The 16,181-nt window shown below is 51.5% G+C and overlaps 1 protein-coding gene across 1 annotated transcript in view; it reads right to left on the reverse strand.

The window, feature by feature from the left end:
* WDR90 (WD repeat domain 90) overlaps nt 1–16,181 on the reverse strand; it is a 70,506-nt gene that overhangs the window by 43,284 nt on the left and 11,041 nt on the right. The window contains 10 exon segments of the mRNA XM_060260744.1: nt 53–183; nt 971–1,132; nt 3,435–3,553; nt 5,255–5,312; nt 5,450–5,595; nt 6,739–6,849; nt 9,572–9,640; nt 10,666–10,728; nt 14,005–14,226; nt 15,479–15,588. Of these exon segments, the coding sequence (XP_060116727.1) occupies nt 53–183; nt 971–1,132; nt 3,435–3,553; nt 5,255–5,312; nt 5,450–5,595; nt 6,739–6,849; nt 9,572–9,640; nt 10,666–10,728; nt 14,005–14,226; nt 15,479–15,588 (1,191 nt within the window).

Consider the following 16,181-nt stretch of genomic DNA (forward strand, 5'->3'; position numbering starts at 1 on the left):
AAAGCACCATGAGCGGCTGCAGAAGACTCCGTTTTCGTCTCCAGGCCCCCACCTGAGTTGAAGGTCTGCTTCTCCCGTCGGTGGGAGTGCTGCGCGTCAGACGGCAGCAGGCGCCGGGCGTTTCTGACGGCGACGTTCTTATAATCGATTTCCAAAACGTGCCCGCTCCGGCTGCAGACGAACCTGAGAAGGGAACAGGATCGCCGGTCAGCGACGGCCACAAGTCCTGAAAGAATTTCCAGTGCTGCAATCGAAGCTGGAGATGTTGGCGGTTAATGGGCGGGGGAGTTAGCTAAGGGCTCCTGCAACCTCAGATCTCGGTCTGTATTAGACAGCTACAGTCGCTTTCTGACAGCCACGTTCCACGAGGAGGCGTGGCATTGTATTTTGAATCCGCTCTCCCTCCCGGGGGCTCTGGGCGGCCTACATCACTTTGTACACCTCTCCTTTGACCAGGATACTTTAAAAGAGATTACAGAAGGTCTGCCTGGCACCACCAACGTTTATCTAAAGCAGAGGTCCCTGATGTGGTGCCCGTGGGCACCATGGGGTTTGCCAGCAGCTTTCCTGGTGCCTGCCAAGTGGTTTTCAAGAAGTGGACAAAGCCAGGTGGAGTTCCGCCCAGCGACGCTTCTGATTGGCTGCGCAGATTTTTTAAAATGTTGCTTTGGCAATAGCTGCCACCACATTGTATGTCTGAAGGTATGCTGCAGCAGCCTTTTCGTGGCTGGCTCCGCCTCCTCCAGCAGCCATTTTGTGGCTGGCTCCGCCTCCTCCGGCAGCCATTTTGTGGCTGGCTCCGCCTCCTCCAGCAGCCATTTTGTGGCTGGCTCCGCCTCCTCCAGCAGCCATTTTGTGGCTGCGCCCACCACACTGTGTCAGAATTCCAAAGATGCCCACAGGGTCAAAAAGGCTGCTCCAAAGAATCCGTCGATAACTCAAGGCTGAGGGGGAGAAATCAGCTCCTTACAGTGTTCGATCCTCCGGCTCACGCTCCGTGGAATGGCCCGCCTCGAAGTCCAGGTCCGTGAACTCCAGAGAACGGTACTCGCCTAAGTTGACCGGGCAGGAGCGCAACGCCCTGCTCCGGACCCGCCACAGCCTCACGTTGTCTCTGCCACACGACACCATCCTGCCACGAGAAAAGGCGAAGGAATTGGGAAGGGCTTGTTTCAAGGAACAAAAGGCATGTTTGTTTGTTTGCTTATTGCCGTGAAGTCACAGCTGATATATGGCAATCACAAAGGCGGTGGTTTGCTATTGCCTGCCTCTCCGTCATGACCCTGGACTTCCCTGGTGGCCTAACTTCATAATCAGGGCCGACCCTGCGTAGATTCCAAAACCTGACAAGTTTGGGCCACCCTGGACTAACCAGGCGACAGCATGAATCCTTCACATGGGCAGAAAAAAGACTCCGATCTTGGAGAAGGCTCTTTAAATCACTTCTCCAAGCCAAACCAAATTTGCAGCTTGGAGAATGCATTAAAAGTTTCTTTCTTTCTACTTCTCCCTCCCTTCCCCACCTATTTGCTTTCCTTCCTTCCTTCCTCCTTCCCTCCCTTGCATCCTCCTTCCCTCCCTCCCTGCCTTTCTTCCTCCTCCCTCCCTCTCTTCCCCCCTCCCTTCCTCCCTCCCTATCTTCCTCCCATCCTTCCTCCTTTCCTCCCTCCCTTCTCTCTCTTCCTTCCTCCCATCCCTCTTTTTCCTTCCTTCCACACTGCCTCCCTCCCTTTCTTCCTTCTTTCCTTCCTTCCTTCCTTTCCTCCCTCCTTCCTTTCCTCCCTCCCTCTCTCCCTCTCTCCCTCCCTCCCTCCCTCTCTCCCTCCCTCCCTCCCTCCCTCCCTTCCTTCCTTCCTTCCTTCCTTTCCTCCCTCCTTCCTTTCCTCCCTCCCTCTCTCCCTCTCTCCCTCCCTCCCTCCCTCTCTCCCTCCCTCCCTCCCTCCCTTTCTTCCTTCTTTCCTTCCTTCCTTCCTTTCCTCCCTCCTTCCTTTCCTCCCTCCCTCTCTCCCTCTCTCCCTCCCTCCCTCCCTCTCTCCCTCCCTCCCTCCCTCCCTCCCTTCCTTCCTTCCTTCCTTCCTTCCTTTCCTCCCTCCTTCCTTTCCTCCCTCCCTCTCTCCCTCTCTCCCTCCCTCCCTCCCTCTCTCCCTCCCTCCCTCCCTCCCTCCCTTCCTTCCTTCCTTCCTTCCTTTCCTCCCTCCTTCCTTTCCTCCCTCCCTCTCTCCCTCTCTCCCTCCCTCCCTCCCTCTCTCCCTCCCTCCCTCCCTCCCTTTCTTCCTTCTTTCCTTCCTTCCTTCCTTTCCTCCCTCCTTCCTTTCCTCCCTCCCTCTCTCCCTCTCTCCCTCCCTCCCTCCCTCTCTCCCTCCCTCCCTCCCTCCCTCCCTTCCTTCCTTCCTTCCTTCCTTCCTTCCCCCAAACCTCTGACGTTCATGACTTGCAGCTCTGAAACATCTGACGTTTCTTCTATGGGGCTCTTATGTTAAGCGAGTTTGGCCACCCCTGCTTCAGTCCCTCTTCTCCTCCAGTGCAAGGGGAAGAGAAGAGGCTACCAGTCAAGGAATAAGAGTTTGTTCATGGCATCTGCGTGCAAGCTTTTTGTGAGAACAGCCATTAGTCATTAAAAAAAAAAAAAGTTGTCCCACTCAACGGTCTGCACAAGAGACAAACTTACACAGTGCACCACACGCTAGTCCTGCCAAGAGGACAGCAAAGTCACACAAAATCAGTCGCCATGCATCCATTACTCTGTAGCTTCATACAAACAAACGAAGCTGCCTCATACTGGATTAGACCATCAGAGCCTCGACATCAGTAGAAGACGACGACATTGGATTTATATCCCGCCCTCTACTCAAGTCTCAGAGCGGCTCACAATCTCCTTTATCTTCCTCCCCCGTAACAAACAACCTGTGAGGTGGTTGGGGCTGAGAGAGCTCTCCCAGAAGCTGCCCTTTCAAGGACAACCTCTGCCAGAGCTATGGCTGACCCAAGGCCATTCCAGCAGCTGCAAGCGGAGGAGTGGGGAATCAAACCCGGTTCTCCCAGATAAAAATCCAAGCACTGTCTACTAAGACTGGCAGTGGCTCCCCAGGATCTTTCACATCACCTACTGCCTGAGCTTTCTCACTGCTGGGAGTTGAACCTGGCACCTTCACTAATGTCTCCTCAGACTGGCAGCAGCTCTCTGGAGTCTCAGAGAGAGGTCTTTTACATCACCTGCTGCCTGAGCCTTCTTCCTGCCGGGGGTTGAACCTGGCACCTTCTGCATGCCATGAAGATGCTCTGCCATTGAGCCATGGCCCCTCCCCACGTCTCAAACTTCCACGGCTGGAAGACTTAAAAATAAGCTCCAGAGAGCCTGGTGAAAGTTGGGCCCTTGGGCACTTGCTATTTTAGGTATGAAAACAGAGCAGTTGAAGCTGTGGGCGCTTTTTTACCTGGTGTCGTCAAAAAAGGCAATCTTCAAGGTCTGGATGTCCACATCCGTGTGGGCCTTGGCCAGCAGCTCCACCTCCCCGCCGCGGCTCACCTGGGACGTGTTCCAAACCACCACCATCTGCAGGGAGAGGAGGAGAAGGTATCAGGGGTACCAGTCTTACTGTGCGGCTACCGAGCTTATGAATCTTGACTCCGTCCGAACAGCTGCAGGAAGCAAAGCGATCCGAGAGATGCAAGCGCAAAATCAAAGTGTCCAGTGTAACCTGCATTGCCCAGGCTAACCTGATCTCATCAGATTTCGGAAGCTAAGCCGGGTCAGCCCTGGTTGGTGCTTGGATGGGAGTGGTCCACCAAGGAAGCCCAGGGTTGCTACACAGAGGCAGGCAACGGCAAACCACCTCTGAATGTCTCTTGCCTTGAAAACCCAACAGAGTCACCACTAGGGTTGCCAATCCCCAGGTGGGGGCAGGGGATCCCCAAGTTTGGAGGTCCTTCCCTCGCTTCAGGGTCATCAGAAAGGGTGGGTGGGGAGGGAAGTGTCTGCTGGGAACTCCATTATTCCTAATGGAGACCAATTCCCATAGGGTATAGTGGAGAATTGATCCACAGGTATCTGGGGCTCTGGAGGGGATGTTTTTTTTTGAGATAGAGCCACCAACTTTGCAGCATAGCATCCACTGCCTCTCCCCAAAATACCTTCCAAGTTTCAAAAAGATTGGACCAGGGGGTCCAATTCTATGAGCCCCAAAAGAAGGTGCCCCTATCTTCCATGATTTCCAGTGGAGGGAAGGCATTTTAAAGGTGTGCGGTCCCTTTAAACGTGATGGCCGGAACTCCCTTTGGAGTTCAATGCTTGTCACAACCTTGCTCCTGGCTCCACCCCCAAAGTCTCCTGGCTCCTCCCCCAAAGTCCCCAGATATTTCTTGAATTGGACTTGGCAACTCTAGTCACCACAAATCATCTGGAACTCGATGGCGCTTCCCACCGAAGACGGGCCGTTTAACGAGACACAGACTTGCATTCATTCGTAACGACTGCATCAAAAAGCTCTAGCAACCTTCCATTTTAGTGCCCGTTGTCATCAGCTATGTGACAAAACAGCTCCGCGTTCGGCTACAGCCGACACAGAAGAGGGAACTGGGGGACGCTGACCACACAAGCTTTGGGGGACGCCGACCACACAAGCAGAACAACATTGTTTAGCCAGAATGCCTAGCCCTGCTTCCGAAACCCCATTTAGCAACAGCTGAAGGAGGAATATTGCTCACCGTCTCCTCACTGCAAAAGAATGGCTGCCGGGCACAGCTAATCTTATCAGTAGCAGGTTATTCATAGCTCAGTCAGAGCAATCGGTGAATATGATTCCGCTAAAGGCCTGTCTCAGGAGACACAAGCCGTAGTTCAGCAAAAGGTGCATGCTTGATAATGAGGATTTGCACCCAAGACTTAACATCAGAGTGGCTTCAGGAGGGCTGCACTGTTGATCCGCAGTAGAACAGCAAGACTGGAATCCAGACCAACAAGGTTCCCAGGGTATAAGTTTTCAAGAGCTAAGGGTCCCTTCTTCAGCTACAAGTAATGTCAGCAGGGGTGGAATTCTAGCAGGAGCATCTTTGCATATTAGGCCACACACCCCGATGTGGCCAATCCTTCAAGAGCTTACAAAAAAAGAGCCTTGTAAGCTCTTGGAGGATTGGCCACATCGGGGTGTGTGTGGCCTAATATGCAAAGATGCTCCTGCTAGAATTCCACCCCTGAATATCAGAACAGGGACATCCTTGACTTGGCCAGGAAAGGAAGGAGCGTTGATGGACTCACCGTTTTCCCGTGCCTGTCCTTGCCTGTGCCGCACAGGATATTTCCATTGTAGGAAAAGCTGCAAGAGGACAAACGCCCAGGTTGAAAAGTCAGCGCTTTTACCGCCAGCCCGACCTGGCAGCCTTCTTTTTTTCACTCGCCTTTCCAACCCCACCCCCTCCCACTTCCCCTCTGTGATGGTGCTCTCGCACACACCTGAGGCAAGAGACTGCGTGCATGCCCGTTTTAAACATAGAGAGGCATTCTGTCGTTGCAAAGTCCCAGAGGCGCATCATGCTCAGGTGCCCGATCTGGGCGGATGCCAGCAGGGTGCTGTTGCCATTAAAGGCCAGTGCTGCCACCTGCAGGGGGGGAAATAATCACACCCTTGAGGAAACTCCATTTTTAAAGCGGAGAACACCATGCCCACATCATGTGAAAGAAGCAATCACCCCCTTTGGTTACTTACACCCTGCTTTTATACTCTTATTTATAACCTGCCTTCCCACCCCCCCCAAAAAGCAGCTTTTATCTCCTCCATTTTATTTCCACAACACCCCCATAAGGTAAGTCTTTTTGGCAAAAGCTAAAATTTTGGTTTTAGTGAAATTAATAGCTACATGCTCCTGTTTACAATATGTTTTAAGTGCCTGTAGAGGTTTTCTCAGTCCGACTTGGGTGCCTGACTTGGGCTGGCAGTCTCTACAAATGCTGCTACTAAACATCTAAAGCGTTAGATACGGAGGATGTTCGAAGAATTCCACATATGAACCCCAGAGAGCACTGAGGTCAGCAGGGAGGAATCTGCTGACTATCCCTGGGCCGAAAGAGATAAAACTACAGAGTGCCCGTGCCCGGGCCTTCTCTGTTGTGGCTCCACACCTATGGAACCAGCTCCCGGAAGAAACGCGGGCCCTGCGGGACTTTGAACAGTTCCGCAGGGCCTGCAAGACCATCCTTTTTAGGGTGGCCTACACCAATTAAGAGAGAGACTGCTAAGGAAAAAAGGGAAATTCACCACCTGTTTTATTAGCACCAGGATGTTAATTTTATTAATTTTAGAATGTTATTAATTTTAGAATTTTAATTAAATTGTTAAATTAGTTATTGTTTCGAATATTATTATATTTAATGTATTGATTTAATGTTGTTAGCCACCCTGAGCCTGCTTCGGTGGGGAGGGCGGGATACAAATAAAATGATGTATGTATGTATGTATTAATTCTCAGGAATCAGTATCACAGCCCTGTAATGCGGGTCAATGTTATCGTGCCCATCTGGTGCATGGGAGGCCAAACAGAGCCTGCCCAAAGCCCTTGAGTGGATTCACGGAGCAGGCGAGATTCAAACTTTGAAACAGCTACTGGATAACTTCTAAGCGACGCCACTCAGTACGCTAGAGAAGTCCCAGAATGCGTCCTGCCTCCTGTGAGATGTATGCTTACAAGCTCTTTTGAATTGCACCGATATGCTCCAAAAGTTCATCAACGAAGGTAACGCCTTACCTTATCCGTGTGGCCGGCAAAGAACCACTGTCGGCCAGAGTCCAGAGCGACCGCCACGATGAGGGCATGGCAGGGGTAGACCACCACGGAACTGTTGGCCGCCCAAAGTGCCTGGAGGAGAGAGCATTTTTATTTAGGACATTTTTATGCTGCCTCTCCAGGAACATGGCTGCCTGGAGGGCAATGTTCCCTCTAAGCTGCAGAGTCTTTTGAGCAAAAATTCTACTTTGTGAGCTACTGGCATTAAAGTGGTGAGCTGCTGCATCCATTAGTACGCTCTGGGGCCATCCTTCCTGAGCGAAGAGAAAAATGTGTGAGCTGGAGGCTAAAAATCTGTGAGCTAGCTCATGCTAACTCTGTTTAGAGGGAACACTGGTGGGGGGGGGCTGTAATCTAACAGGTCTCGAATAAGTCACATGGATTTTAAACCTTGCAAGTGTGACCTTCACTGCAAAGGGGAAAAAATGCAAAGCTAATTCTTGATTCAGTATTCCTTTTTTTGGCAGGACAGGGACAAAAAAGCAGCTGACACATCCAAAAGAAGATAGAACTTTAATCTGGTACTTGCTCTCAGCTGCTAGGACATTGTATGCGCAGTTGTGGAAGCAAGAAAAAATACCAGAGAAATGGGATTGGATTACAAAAGTTATGACATGGAGTGAAATGGACAAATTAACAAGAATATTAAGAGACTATGATTTAGAAGTTTTTAAGACGGAGTGGAAAAGGTTTAGAAGGTATGTAGAAAAAGAGTGGAAAATAAAAGGACATTGGACAATTTTTGATAATGATTAAGTTTTAAAAAGAAGAACATAAATTTTTGTTTTAATAGTTAAGTGTACCTTTAAATATTTGTTTTTTAAGTAAATAACACTGGCGGGGGTCAAGCAATGGGGGGAGGGGTGGGTAGAAAGTAATATATGGGGTAGATAAAAGAAGTTTTTAAAGATGCAAGATATAGATCTATTACCATATGTTACCGATAAAATTGTTTCAACAAAAAAAAAGCAGCTGACACAGAATGGAGAGAGTAAGAAGTCTGTCACTCATCTACGGGCTGGATTCACTCCCAAAGCAATCAGGGTTCAAAATGACACCCTCCCCCCACAGACTCATACAGCAAGAAGATAATGCTACGTTAAGAGCTTAAGAAGGACCCTGTTGGATCAGACCAATGATCCATCTAGTCCAGCATCCTGTCTCACAGAGTAGCCAACCAATTCCTCTGGAGGGCCAATAACAAGGCATGGAGGCTGAGGCCTTCCCCTGATGTCGCTTTCTGGCTCTGGGATTCGGAGGCTGACTCCATCTGAACATGGAGATTTCCCTTTAGTCACCATGTCTAGTAGACCCATCCTCCACAAATCCGTCCAATTCCCTTTTAAAGCTGACTACGCCTGTGGCCATCACTACCTCCTCTGGCAGCAAATCCCACATTTCAATCACTCGCTGCGTAAAGAAGCGTTTCCTTTTGTCCGTCCCACGTTCCACTGCCCATCAGCTTAATTGGATGCCATCGAGTGCTAGTATTTCGGGAGAGGGACAAAAAGGTCTCTTTGTCAACTCTCTCTACTCTGCAAATAATTTTTTAAATCTCTGACATGTACCTCCCTTAGTGGTCTCTTCTCAGCCTTTCCTCCTAGAGAAGGTGCTCCGGCCCCCTGATCCTCTTTGGTCGCCCTCCTCTGTACTTTTCCCAGCTCTACAATGCCCTTTTCAAGATACGGTAACCATAAGAACACAAGAGAAGCCATGTTGGATCAGGCCAGTAGCCCATCCAGTCCAACACTCTGTGTCACACAGTGGCTAAAACCCAACTGCCATCAGGAGGTCCACCGGTGGGGCCAGGACACTAGAAGTCCTCCCACTGTGTTCCCCCAAGCACCAAGAATACAGAGCATCACTGCCCCAGACAGAGAGTTCCATAAGAACATAAGAGAAGCCATGTTGGATCAGGCCAGTGGCCCATCCAGTCCAACACTCTGTGTCACACAGTGGCTAAAACCCAGGTGCCATCAGGAGGTCCACCGGTGGGGCCAGGACACTAGAAGTCCTCCCACTGTGCTCCCCCAAACACCAAGAATACAGAGCATCACTGCCCCAGACAGAGAGTTCCATAAGAACATAAGAGAAGCCATGTTGGATCAGGCCAGTGGCCCATCCAGTCCAACACTCTGTGTCACACAGTGGCTAAAACCCAGGTGCCATCAGGAGGTCCACCGGTGGGGCCAGGACACTAGAAGTCCTCCCACTGTGCTCCCCCAAGCACCAAGAATACAGAGCATCACTGCCCCAGACAGAGTGTTCCAACAATACGCTGTGGCTAATAGCCACTGATGGACCTCTGCTCCAGATTTTTATCCATATGTTTATGTTTAACCAGAACTGGACAAAGTATTCGAAACGAGGCTGTGCCTTCGATCTATGCAGGGGCTTTCAAATACCGTCCATTTCTTTCTCAATCCCTTTCCTAATAATCCCTGACAAAGAGTTTGCCTTCTTTTCACCACTGCAGCATACCGGCTTGACAACAATGCAACGTGGGAGATGAAATCCCAAAAAAGCAATTTTGGCTTCCTAAAGGCCGAGAGAGTGCACAAGGCTGCAAACAAATTCCTCTACATTTCCCCCCCCCCCCATTTCTCTAGGTCAGCCAGAAGCCCCAGCCTCTGATGCATTTGGCCAGCGTATCCCCAATATCATGAGAGGCATCCCTGAGCCATGCACGAGTATTCCAACACACAAACTTCCCATTGCACTTTAAGCTTGCGCCATTAACAGTCCTAGCATGGGGCGGGGGGTGGGGGTGGGATTGGGGACTGAATATACTGACCCATCGGGTGCTGCAGCCTCCAAACCCAATAACTCTCTTCAGCTTCAGGATCGGGTCTGGAAGCAGCCTCTAGAAGTCAAATAACAAACTTAAATCAGCATGCATGGAATTAGGCCTCCTTTACGCAGCAGCAGGTCATTCTTCAAAGTTGTGTCACCCAGCTGCATCCTGGGACAGGACATCCCTCCTCTCACTCTGCTGGTTGAAGCAGCCTTCCCCTGCCCCACACCAAGCCATCCCCAGCTAGGGGCCAAGACAGGGATGCTGGTTTTCATTGCAAGATGAGAAAGGAACAGGGGGCAGCAGTGACGGCTGGATAGGAAAGAGGCAGGGATCTGGGGAGGAGGGGTCCTCCATAGGCCACACCCACAAGTTCAAAGCGGCTGCTCCACAAAGCCAGGAGGGATGCAGTGGGCATCCAAGCAATCTGGTTTCGAAAGTGGGAAAGGGAGATCTGCTTCCTTGAGCAAACAGGATACGTTCTCTGATGCCGTTTGGTACCGTACCTGACCAGGGAGCTTTAGCCTATTTCAGGGGTGGCCAACGGTAGCTCTCCAGATGTTTTTTGCCTACAGATGGCCATGCTGGCTGGGGCTGATGGGAGTTGTAGGCAAAAAAACATCTGGAGAGCTACCGTTGGCCACCCCTGTCATATTTCTCACATTTAACTTCTCAAAGATGACACGATTTCACGGTTGCTAGGTTCAATGCCCTCCCTGCAGCGGTCCTTTTTTGGAAAATTCCAAAACGTTCCCTATTCTTAAAGACTCTGTATATATAAGGTTGGAAGCCTTGAATCTGTTGCCCCTGCTGTGATCTCTACACCAAATTACATCACTCTCTAACCAGTCCACTTTTGTGCACGATGAAAGGGTACCCTGAGGAAAGGCTTGTCTCGTGTCTTCTACTAGACAGAAGCCATCGTATTACTGGCCCGGTGGCAAGGCTCCCTGCTAGGAGAATCCAGGAACGTTTTAATTGCATTTTACTTTTCTTTTTTTCTCCTGGTATGTTTTAATCTATGCCAATAAAAGTATTCCTGATAGTCTTTCACTTAAAAAAAAAAAGAAAAAGTCAAAGATCTATTTTCTCACCGTGCAGCGAGAAGAATTCCTGGACGAAACGACCTTCGGTCCGGGCATTTTTGCAGAGGCGTCCTAGAGAGATGGAGATTTGACATTCCAATTCTAGCCCAAAAGCAAAACCTCAGCATGAGATCCCAGAGAACTGCAGTCAGCCGGAGCAAAGAAGACTGACCTAAGCAGATCAGCACCCTAATTCTACAGATGAGACTTCATGCGCCCCTTCCCCTCCCCAGGGATGAGACTTCATGCGCCCCTTCCCCTCCCCAGGGATGAGACTTCATGCGCCCCTTCCCCTCCCCAGGGATGAGACTTCATGCGCCCCTTCCCCTCCCCAGGGATGAGACTTCATGCGCCCCTTCCCCTCCCCAGGGATGAGACTTCATGCGCCCCTTCCCCTCCCCAGGGATGAGACTTCATGCGCCCCTTCCCCTCCCCAGGGATGAGACTTCATGCGCCCCTTCCCCTCCCCAGGGATGAGACTTCATGCGCCCCTTCCCCTCCCCAGGGATGAGACTTCATGCGCCCCTTCCTCTCCCCAGGGATGAGACTTCATGCGCCCCTTCCTCTCCCCAGGGATGAGACTTCATGCGCCCCTTCCTCTCCCCAGGGATGAGACTTCATGCGCCCCTTCCTCTCCCCAGGGATGAGACTTCATGCGCCCCTTCCTCTCCCCAGGGATGAGACTTCATGCGCCCCTTCCCCTCCCCAGGGATGAGACTTCATGCGCCCCTTCCCCTCCCCAGGGATGAGACTTCATGCGCCCCTTCCCCTCCCCAGGGATGAGACTTCATGCGCCCCTTCCCCTCCCCAGGGATGAGACTTCATGCGCCCCTTCCCCTCCCCAGGGATGAGACTTCATGCGCCCCTTCCCCTCCCCAGGGATGAGACTTCATGCGCCCCTTCCCCTCCCCAGGGATGAGACTTCATGCGCCCCTTCCCCTCCCCAGGGATGAGACTTCATGCGCCCCTTCCCCTCCCCAGGGATGAGACTTCATGCGCCCCTTCCCCTCCCCAGGGATGAGACTTCATGCGCCCCTTCCCCTCCCCAGGGATGAGACTTCATGCGCCCCTTCCCCTCCCCAGGGATGAGACTTCATGCGCCCCTTCCCCTCCCCAGGGATGAGACATCATGCGCCCCTTCCCCTCCCCAGGGATGAGACTTCATGCGCCCCTTCCCCTCCCCAGGGATGAGACTTCATGCGCCCCTTCCTCTCCCCAGGGATGAGACTTCATGCGCCCCTTCCTCTCCCCAGGGATGAGACTTCATGCGCCCCTTCCTCTCCCCAGGGATGAGACTTCATGCGCCCCTTCCTCTCCCCAGGGATGAGACTTCATGCGCCCCTTCCCCTCTCCAGGGATGAGACTTCATGCGCCCCTTCCTCTCCCCAGGGATGAGACTTCATGCGCCCCTTCCCCTCCCCAGGGATGAGACTTCATGCGCCCCTTCCTCTCCCCAGGGATGAGACTTCATGCGCCCCTTCCTCTCCCCAGGGATGAGACTTCATGCGCCCCTTCCCCTCCCCAGGGATGAGACTTCATGCGCCCCTTCCTCTCCCCAGGGATGAGACTTCATGCGCCCCTTCCCCTCTCCAGGGATGAGACTTCATGCGCCCCTTCCCCTCTCCAGGGATGAGACTTCATGCGCCCCTTCCCCTCTCCAGGGATGAGACTTCATGCGCCCCTTCCCCTCTCCAGGGATGAGACTTCATGCGCCCCTTCCCCTCTCCAGGGATGAGACTTCATGCGCCCCTTCCCCTCTCCAGGGATGAGACTTCATGCGCCCCTTCCCCTCTCCAGGGATGAGACTTCATATGCCCCTTCCTCTCCCCAGGGATGAGACTTCATATGCCCCTTCCTCTCCCCAGGGATGAGACTTCATATGCCCCTTCCCCTCTCCAGGGATGAGACTTCATGCGCCCCTTCCCCTCTCCAGGGATGAGACTTCATGCGCCCCTTCCCCTCTCCAGGGATGAGACTTCATGCGCCCCTTCCCCTCTCCAGGGATGAGACTTCATGCGCCCCTTCCCCTCTCCAGGGATGAGACTTCATGCGCCCCTTCCCCTCCCCAGGGATGAGACTTCATGCGCCCCTTCCCCTCCCCAGGGATGAGACTTCATGTGCCCCTTCCCCTCTCCAGGGATGAGACTTCATGCGCCCCTTCCCCTCTCCAGGGATGAGACTTCATGTGCCCCTTCCCCTCTCTAGGTTAGCATTTTATTTCATCATTAAGAACTGAGAAATTCCTAGCGATAACTTAGCCCAAGTTTTGTCTGTTTTCTTTCAGATTGATTTGCTGTATTTTAGGATGTTCCTGCCCTCCCTTTCACTTTCCCCCTAATTCTCTTTGACCTCCTGATCTTCAAAGCAATCTTCTTTCAGTCAAGGGTCTGTGCCGCCCCTTATATTTCAGGGAAATGTGCAGAAGGTGCGTTTTCCTTATGTCCCTCTTAGGAACGTAGGATTTACACGTGAACGCACATGAAGCTGCCTTCTCCTGAATCAGGCCCTTGGTCCATCAAAGTCAGTCTTGTCTACTCAGATTGGCAGCTGCCTTCCAGGGTCTCAAACAGGGGTCTTTCCCATCCCCGACTGCCTGGTCCTCCGAACTGGAGATGCCGGGGACCTGTGACCTCCTGCAGGCCAAGAAGATGCTCTACCAGTGAGCCACAGCCCCTCCCTCACAGCTACTCTAAATGGAGGGTGGAGTGAATTCTGTTTGAGAATGGAATTGATTAGTTCTTTTTGAAATACCAAACCCTGACCTTATGCCTGTTTTATCCTATAAAAGAAGAATGCTGAATCTCGTTCAGAAGGCTAGCATGATCTGTTTTTGCTTACATTAGAATGACCATTCTTAATAAAACTGCTTGCTTTCTTAGCGGAAAGCTTTGAATGAATCTTTTTCTCTCCCTGATGGAACTCAATAATAATAATAAGACTGCAGATTTATACCCCGCCCTTCTCTCTGAATCAGAGACTCAGAGCGGCTTACAATCTCCTTTATCTTCTCCCCCCACAACAGACACCCTTTGAAGTGGGTGGGGCTGAAAGGGCTCTCACAGCAGCTGCCCTTTCAAGGACAACCTCTGCCAGAGCTATGGCTAACCCAAGGCCATTCCAGCAGGTGCAAGTGGAGGAGTGGGGAATCAAACCCGGTTCTCCCAGATAAGAGTCTGCACACTTAACCACTACACCAAACTGGGGGAGGGGGTGTTATGAGATTTTTGGAAAACTCCCCTAACAATCCATAATACTCTTGAGGACCAGTCAGCTGCTCCCCCTTCCTCAACCATTTTTTTCAATCTAGAACAAAGGAATGCTGCTACAGCCAACAGCGCTCTTACCCACCTCGTCAGAATCAACGCTGACTGCGTGGATGGTGATGTCCCCGTTTTTGTGGGCGTACACATGAATGCCACCGTCATCCACCAGAGACAACGGGAGGTGGGGATCGTCCCCGGCTCGTGTCCCTTCTCTCCAATCTATTTGGTCCTTCGCCTGCAGCGGTTCAGAGGTGGCCAGTTTTACTCTGGGGATGTTCTTGGTCAAGAGCGAAGATTGACGAGGCATCTGGGAGAGAAAGGAGCATTAGGACCGGAGACCTGAACAATAGATTTCTGTCCACAGTGTTCCTATGCGTGAGGGGAAGATGGTTTGTTAGCTGCTCTAAATCAGCGACACCCACAAATTGACAGTATGTGGAATCTTATCAAAAGCCTTACTGAAATCAAGATAACAATGTCTACAGCATTCCCCTGATCCAGCAAGGTAGTCACTTTCTCAAAAAAAGAGATCAGGTTAGTCTGACATGACTTGTTCTTGAGAAACCCATGCTGGCTTTTAGTAATCACAGCCATCCTTTCTAAATGTTCCAGGACTGACTGGTGATTTGTTCTAAAACTTTTCCAGGTACAGACGTCAAGCTGACAGGTTGGTAGTTACCCGGATTCTCCTTTTTCCCCTTCTTGAAGATGGGGACAACATTTGCCTGCCTCCAATCTTCCAGCACCTCTCCTGTTCTTCAAGAATTCTCAAAAATAATAGCCAGAGGCTCAGAAATTACATCTGCAAGCTCTTTTAGAACCCTTGGATGCAATTCATCTGGCCCTGAGGACTTAGTTTCATTTAAAGAAACTAGGTGTTTATGTACTACCCCTATGCTGATCGTAGGTTGGAACTCCATACCCTCCTTATATGTTCTGTTTTTGCCACGTTGAGCACCGTTTCCCTCAGAAGAGAAGACTGAGGAAAAGTAGGAATGGAGCAGTTCCGCCCTCTCTTCATTACCCATTACAATTTCACTTTCCTGCCCTCTGGCAATCGGCCAGAAGCAGCTGCAGGCTTGCCAACCTCTACCAGGTGGGTCCTGGAAATCTCCTGGAATTACAACTCCTCTGCAGGCTACGAAAAGCAGTTTTCCCTGGCAGGGGTAGGGAACGTTGGCTCTCCAGATGTTTTTTGCCTACAACTCCCATCAGCCCCAGCCATTGGCCATGCTGGCTGGGGCCGATGGGAGTTGTAGGCAAAAAAAAAATCTGGAGAGCCAACGCTCCCTACCCCTGCAGGGGGAAAATGGCTGCTTTGGAGCCAGGGGGACTCAACGGCATTATATCCTGCCGGGGTACCCTCCCCTCCCCAAAGCTCACACTCCCCAGGCTTCACCCTCAAAATCGCTACAAATTTCCTAGTTGGAAAGCTGAAGCAAGCGCCACAAATCTCTTCTACCTAGACAGGCAACAGCTATGTTCTTGTCTGGATGGTGAATCTGTGTAATTGCACAAAACCCCAAGGGCAAGTCATAGCAGAGGAAGGGCATTTTCACCTCCTTGGGGCTGGTGATTTGCTGGATGAGAGAGACTCGGTCCCGAACGGGCTTGCTCAGAGTTACTTGCTTGGGAAGGAGGGTGACCGGACCGTCTTGAACGGGAGCATCTGAAGACCCAAAGAGAGAGAGAGAGAAAGGAACGTCAGGTCCTAAAAATTTAGGCCTTCGACAAGAAGTCATTTGCAAGGGGATGATGATGGATGAGTTCCAGGCCGACAAGACACCAAATTTTGCTGCGCTTAGAAACGTACAGCTGGAAAATCTCCAAGGGTTTGGTCGTGATGAAGTGCGTGGACTCTGATCTGGGAGGAACTGGGTTTGATTCCCCACTCCTTCACTTGCTGCAGCTGCTGGAACGGCCTTGGGTCAGTCATCGCTCTCGCAGAGCTGTCCTTGAAAGGGCAGCTGCTGTGGGAGCTCTCTCAGCCCATCTACCTCACAGGTTGTGGGGGAGGAAGATAAAGGAGATTGCGAGCCACTCTGAGATTCGGAGTGGAGGGTGGGATATAAATCCGATATCATCTTCTTCTAATCCAACCCCCTGCACAATGTAGGACATTCACAACCACCTTCCCTCCCAGTGACCCCTGCTCAGAGGAAGGCAAAGAACCTCTAAGAACCATGGGCCAATCTGGCCTGCAGAGAAATGCAGTGGTGATCAACCTGGGCATATAAGAAAGGGCCACCAGAGCTGAGCACT

Source organism: Heteronotia binoei, chromosome 20, assembly GCF_032191835.1.
Source record: "Heteronotia binoei isolate CCM8104 ecotype False Entrance Well chromosome 20, APGP_CSIRO_Hbin_v1, whole genome shotgun sequence".
NCBI classification, from domain to species: Eukaryota; Metazoa; Chordata; class Lepidosauria; order Squamata; family Gekkonidae; genus Heteronotia; species Heteronotia binoei.